The sequence below is a fragment of the Orcinus orca genome, chromosome 18, assembly GCF_937001465.1.
Source record: "Orcinus orca chromosome 18, mOrcOrc1.1, whole genome shotgun sequence".
In the NCBI taxonomy this organism is placed as follows: Eukaryota; Metazoa; Chordata; class Mammalia; order Artiodactyla; family Delphinidae; genus Orcinus; species Orcinus orca.
In genome coordinates, this window is record NC_064576.1 from 10,109,309 (window position 1) to 10,115,857 (window position 6,549).

The 6,549-nt window shown below is 41.9% G+C and overlaps 1 protein-coding gene across 5 annotated transcripts in view; it reads left to right on the top strand.

Annotated features, from left to right (window-relative positions):
* Positions 1 to 5,757, top strand: part of TMTC4 (transmembrane O-mannosyltransferase targeting cadherins 4) — a 62,325-nt gene extending 56,568 nt beyond the window's left edge. For 3 of the 5 annotated variants that reach the window (XM_004273626.3, XM_033435083.2, XM_033435084.2), the window contains 2 exons: positions 2,898 to 2,967; positions 4,519 to 5,757. In XM_004273626.3, the coding sequence (XP_004273674.1) occupies positions 2,898 to 2,967; positions 4,519 to 4,667 (219 nt within the window). In that variant the 3' untranslated portion in view covers positions 4,668 to 5,757. Of the gene's footprint in view, positions 1 to 1,843; positions 1,985 to 2,897; positions 2,968 to 4,518 lie in introns of those variants that run through there. The other 2 variants (XM_049701170.1, XM_033435085.2) reach the window with 2 other exon arrangements.
* The last annotated feature ends 792 nt before the right edge of the window (positions 5,758 to 6,549 follow it).

Sequence of the window (6,549 nt, forward strand, 5' to 3'; positions counted from 1 at the left end):
CCCCAACTCCAGACATTTATGTCATACCCTTATGAATTTTTTTTTTGGCCACATCTAGATACTACTTATTATTCACTTGATATATTTCTTTAAATAGATTTTAAACACAAATGGTAATTAAAGTGGAAACATGCTATCTTTACTAGAAATATAAGGTAAATGAAAATAGAATAATTTTACTAAATCTCAGGTAGGTACTACTACTGGCTCAGGCTCTGAGCCTGAGGGTGAACCCTCAGTTAGCCTCATAGGGAGATTGGAAGGTATTGGGGGGTGACCCCAAACCACCACCAAACGGAGACTTTGTCTCAACTGAACTGGAAGAAAGGAAGGTGAATTGAAGAGGGAGCTATTCTTGCTATGTGACTGGTGGTTTCAACTTCACGTTGGACCACCCACATTCCCTTCCCAGCCAGAGTGTTCTGCAGGGTGTTCCTTGTGAAAGCCTGTTTGGGAGAATAGACGCGGGTTTAAGGATGCTGCTGAGATGATGCTGCAACCCTGGCGGCCGGCGTGGCTGAAATGACCTCCGACTGCCCAGTCCTTGCCGCCTAGACAGAAGGACCCTCACTTGCTCCTTTGCAAGGCCTTACTCTGTCCCTGGTGTTACCCTAAACCTTGGTCATACACATTTTGTCTAACACACTTTAGAAAGTAATATGTTATTTTACCTATCTGTTGAGGAAAAACAATCACTGATTTTAAACATGAGTTTATTTATTTGTTCCTTGGCATAAGTCAGCTCATTACTTGGGTCTTGAAGCATCCTTGAACCTCCACAGAAGATCAGTTTTTGAATAGTTCATCGCCTCCCAGAACAGGGCCATTAAAAAGCCTGATTTAATAGATGAGCATTTCATGGGCGTTGAATACCTGCGGGCATTTGTGTTCTAACGAGGCCTCCAGTCCCAATGTTACCCAAAATGGAGCATGTCTAACCCACACTCACAGTGCCCCACAAACCCACTCTTCCTCCTGATGCCCCTTTTTTTTTCAATGTGCCATTGTTTTTCTGTCTTCCAGGCTTGGAAACTTTTTTTTTTTTTGGCCACGCTTTGAGGCATATGGGATCTTAGTTCCCCGATCAGGGATCGAACCCGTGCCTCCAGCATTGGAAGCACGGAGTCTTAACCACTGGACCGCCAGGGAAGTCCCCAGGCTTGGAAACTTTGAGTCCTTTTTTTCTTCCCCTATTACCTCCCTGATCCTCATACCCACTCCTTCCCACCAGCCTTGCCTTGCCAAGACCTACAGCCCCTAGACAGGCTGTAAGCCCTCACCCCTGCGCCATTGCCCACTCTCCTAAACCCCACTACATCCTCCAAACCTGACTCTGACTGCACATCGTCCTGAACGATGTCCGCACTTGTGGGCGCTTGAGAAATGAGTTAAATGAATCAAAAAATGAATCTAGCATCCCCGAGAGAACTTCTAACTTGCCTTTTATCTCTACATCTGTTGTCTCCAGATAACACTGCTTCCTTTGCATGTGGAGGAGCATTTTAAAGTAGGTTGAGGTTCCCCAGCCTTTCCATTTCTTATAGTTGAGGTTTTAAATGGAAACATTTGAAAATCATCAGAAAGAGCACAGCCACAGATCTGCACAGTCCATTTGATTTTTCGTTTGTTTGCATTGTTTTCATTTTTGTTTCCAGCACACCTAACACAGCAGGAAAACTTAGACTTCCTTGAAGGAGTTTTCTCTCCCGCAACTCGGAATGTAGACCCTGACTTTGAGCCGAGTTCTGAGAGTGACGTTTGCTGACATCCTGCGTGTAATCCTGACATCTTCATTCATTCCCTCACAGACCACATTTCTAAAATACAGATTTTTCTCTGCCAGCTCTGTCTAAAAGGTGGTGTCAGAGATGTTTGCCCAGCCAGCACAAGGCAAAGGAAACTGGTCTCCCTGCACTTTATAAAACATGTGATCCTGGATATGGGAGGCCCCCTGGGAGAAGCTCACGTAGGTCACAGATAGAAGGTAAAAACCTGTCCCCAAACCCCCAGCCTTGGTTGTTGAAGCTGAGCCTGTGACCCTGATTAAAGCATGAGTGGCCCTTTAGGGACACGAATGTAGATGGTGTGATAGTCACCCCCGGCAGCTGTCGCTGAGAGCAATGAGGCATCTTTATTTTTCAACATTATGGTAAAAAGGGGCCATGCAGTCGGCCATGGTCCCACGATGAGCAGGCGAGAAAACACTTGGCCGTGTTTCTCTGGCTGGGTTGGAAGTGAATACTGTATGGGGGAAATGCAAGTCTCTCCGAGAATCGGTTCCGCACTTCAGGGGCATTTGGTCACACTCGCGTACAGTCCTGCAGTGGCTGAGGTGACAGGTGGCTGTTTCTCCCTCATTCTCTCTGCTCATTTCCTCCAGCTGAATGGGCTGCTTCTGGGTCGTTGAGGGGGTGTGCGTTCTTAGGGGAGGTTAAACAGACTCCACCTCCTACCTTGAGAATCTTAGAAATGAGCTCATCGATGCTGACCAGAAATGACATTTGTGTGGGTGTCCTCAGCAGCCCGGCACTTTCCTGATTGACCTTTGCTCATCCTGCCCTGGACCCTGAACTGAGCTACTTGCTTAAAGTTGCAGAATTCCCACCACTTCAGGGAGGCAGGTGGCAGAGTCATTAACATATTCATCCTCTCTGCGGCCACCATCCCCTGACTACTGCCCTGTCACCTTTGCCCAGTCACACACTGCCCCAATGGATCACCCTTCCGAGCCTCTTCTCAACAGGGTGTGGCCCTGCTGGGCTCCCAGATGTTTCCAGAAGAAGGATTTGGTGGAGCAAAACAAGCACGTTCAAAGTTTGAAACCCATAGGCGATAAAACTGCATATAACTTTTGCATCGTGTGGAGTACCTTATTTTTTATGTATTTCGTTTTTTAGGAATCTGAAGCTTTATTCCTCAAAGCAATTAAAGCTCATCCAAATACTGCAAGTTACCATGGCAATTTGGGTAAGGAGATTTTTCAATTTGAATCATATCGAAATTCTGTGTAATTTTAATGAAACAGGTGCATTTCTGTAAAATCACTGTGGGGAGAGTTGTTATTCAAATCTAACCTGTATTGGCCTTTATAATCTGGTTCTAAAATATGGCATTTTAAGGAAATTATCACATTAATAAGGTAGCTAAGTAACTGTCATATTTACAAATCTTAATTGCATGATCAGAACAACTCCTAAAATCCCCCACTAGTTAATCGCCTTCTGATGTTAAAACTCAGATTTTCTTTCTTTGAGTGAAGAGCCCTAGATAGTTCAACTGAGAAGTACTTTGGAAGTTTGCAGTCTGACATGTGTCCTTTTGCTTCTTCTGTAGTGGACCTTCCTTATCTAGCCTGGTCTTCCCTGCGTTCTTCTGTTCTGTGTCTTGGCTAAGAATGCGTTCACAATGACTTATTCCCTAGAATTCCTTTCTTTCATTTTTGCATCTCAATAATTTAGATTTTTAGAACATAGCATGTTGATGTTTGGAAGGCTCAGTCACGTGAGTATTTTTTCACCAGATCTCTTCCCTATAAACTCTGTAGCTTCCCCTTGGAAAAGTGATGAAGCATCAGTGGTTGCTGTACTGCCCACATAGAAAGATAGTTTTACTTAGAGAATCATTGTAATAGTCAGAGGCTTACCATTCTAATGAGTAGATTTCTTGGGACTTCCCATGTGGTCCAGTGGTAAAGAATCTGCCTTACAATGCAGGGGACTCTGGTTCGATCCCTGGTCAGGGAACTAGGATCCCACATGCCGCGGGGCAACTAGGCCTGCCCCCCACAACTACCGAGCTCGCGTGCCTCAACTAGAGCCCACGCGCTCTGGAACCCGTGCGCCACAACTACAAAGCCCACGCGTCCTGGAGCCTGCACGCCACAACTAGAGAAGAGAGAACCCGCACGCCACAACTAGAGAGAAGCCCACACGCCGCAACGAAAGATCCCACATGCCTCAACGAAGATCCCGCGTGCCGCAACTAAGACCCGACGCAGCCAAAAAAAAAAAAAAAGTAGATTTCTTTAACTATCATTTTATGGTCAGATCTTGATGTTAGAGCCCTGAATTCCAGCTGGCAACAAACAAGCTATTATTTTGCCAAAAGGTATAGGAGACTCTTTGTTAAAGTAAATGGCTGGTCTTCTACATGGTCAGAGCGCTAAGCAATGCTGGAGCCCAGCCCTGTGCAGCCTGGCTTTCGGGAAATTTCCTGGCAGCATCAAGAAACTTAGTGTACTCTTCCTTTTGCTTCTTTATGTAACAATGTTGCTGTAGGGAGATGGATCACGCCTAATGATATGAAGAACCCTGGGAGTAACTGGGGGTGGTTAAACAGACATTCACCAGGGAGTGTGATTACAATAAATAAAGTTGGCAGTACAAACAATATTGTTTTAAACAATGATTTTTGAAAACTGCTTGCAGAGGTTCTGTAATATTTCTTTGTACAAGTGGTTGGGAATACCACAAGTTATTCAGAAGCATTTCCAATGAAATTGATCTCTTGCTATTTCAGCTGTGCTTTATCATCGTTGGGGACATCTAGACTTGGCCAAAAAACACTATGAGATCTCTCTGCGGCTTGACCCAATGGCATCAGGAACTAAGGAGAATTATGGTCTTCTAAGAAGAAAGCTGGAACAAATGCAAAAGAAAAACGTCTGAGCCTTTTTCCTTCATTTTTGAGTTTGTGTGTGTGTGCATGAGGCAGATCATTAATATCATGTGCTTACGTTTAACCATGTAAAAGTCTTACATGTTGTTTATTTTATCATTTTTTTCTGTGAAAACAGACATGCAAAAAGATTACAGCACCAGCAATATACTCTCAAATGCTTGATGTGGTTTTTGCATTGAAATTGTATTTTTTCAGACAACTCAAACATAAATTCTAAAATTCCAAGGATGAAGTCTTTTTTAATTAAAAAGAAAAACAGAAAAAAATTATCTTGAGCGACTTGCAGCAGAATTAAACCTGCATTTGGGATGTGAGTCGTGTTGTTGTAAAGACTCATATTATTAAACATGGATTGTGAACAAGAAATGACAAACTGACTCCTACAATTTATATAAATATCTAATGTGTCTGTATATTAGAATTTTTATTTAATGATAAGGAAGAGTAAATTAAGATTTTTTTAATCTTTTTTTTCCCAAACAATGTGCTATGAACATCATTTGTAAGGAAATATTTATTTGTATTTTTTTTTGAATGGGGCAAATAATTGAATGAAGAATGGAAATTTTAACATCTAGTGTATCTACACTTTTCCCGTAGGAAGAAATTCACTCCTGCAATATTTTTTGGATTCTTCAACTTGTGCTGTTTCATAACATAGGAAACTATGTAGTATCCTACATAAACTGTCACTATTAATAGAAAATTAAAGCCATGCTTTAGGCAAAAGCAGGCAGCCTGATGTCTTTATTTTTGTTACATCCAGTATTAAGAGGGCTACACACTTCTATGTAAGTTGTTTTTTTATGTTTTTTGACTGGAAAGCAGTTTTCTATTTAGTTTCATGGAACCATAGTCATTACTATATCCAAAAAATGCAAGAGGTAAATTTTCTCCCAAAAGGAACCACATTTGGGGAGTTTGTGATATTTTTAAGAATTGGACTGTCCTGTTTTATTGGGTCAGAATAATCATGTTCGTTTTGTTTTATCCTCCTATATATGCTGTTGACCTAATGATTTATGCAATCTCTGTCATTCCTTATGCAGTAAAATTATTACAGAAACCTGTATACAAGTGTCATAGTGCCTCCTATTAATCATCTATTAAGATGATTTTCAAATTATTTGACTCTGTCCTCTTTGCGTTAAAATGAAATCAAAGTGACTGATTCATCCTTTCTAGAATGTGGCTTCTATTTGGTTTTAGGGACCATTTAATAGAATCGCACTGTGGAGTCCTCCAGGTTCTAAAATATGGGCTGAGTAGATCCCACACGGAGATGAATTTGATTCTCTACACTCACTTTGTGGGGGGCCGGGGGCAGACCTGCGTAGAGTTGTAAATCAGTAATTGTAACCTGCAGTGGTTGAGATACTTCAGAAAAGAAAGTGCTGTGTTTCAAACATTTCAGAAATGGTCCCCGAACAACAGTAACAATTTATAGAGCTCTTAGGGGCAGGAGCTGCCTTGTCCTTATTTACGTTCCTGTAGCACTTAGTTTGGCAGATAATAGAGGTACTGTATGCTTGTTGACTTTTTTTTATTTAAGCAAATTTCTCTCTTTGAAACAGTGCTTATCTTTTGAGAATGAAGAAAAAAGTATTTCTGGTAAAAGCTCCTTCAGGATTTTTTTTTTTTTTCTTTCTTTTTGTGCTGATGCTAAAAGTTGAGTGTCAAATCAAGACATGCAAATCTGGGACCCCTGCCTACAGAGCGAATCCCCTTAGCTTTCACTGCTCCATCTCAGGATTTCCATCACAGCTGCCTTCTGTCCAGAGAAAACAGTCATTCATTTGACTGATATTTCAGGGAGTCTTTTATCTCGGCCGATTTTGGAAGTACGCCATGATGTTCCTCTTTTCTTCC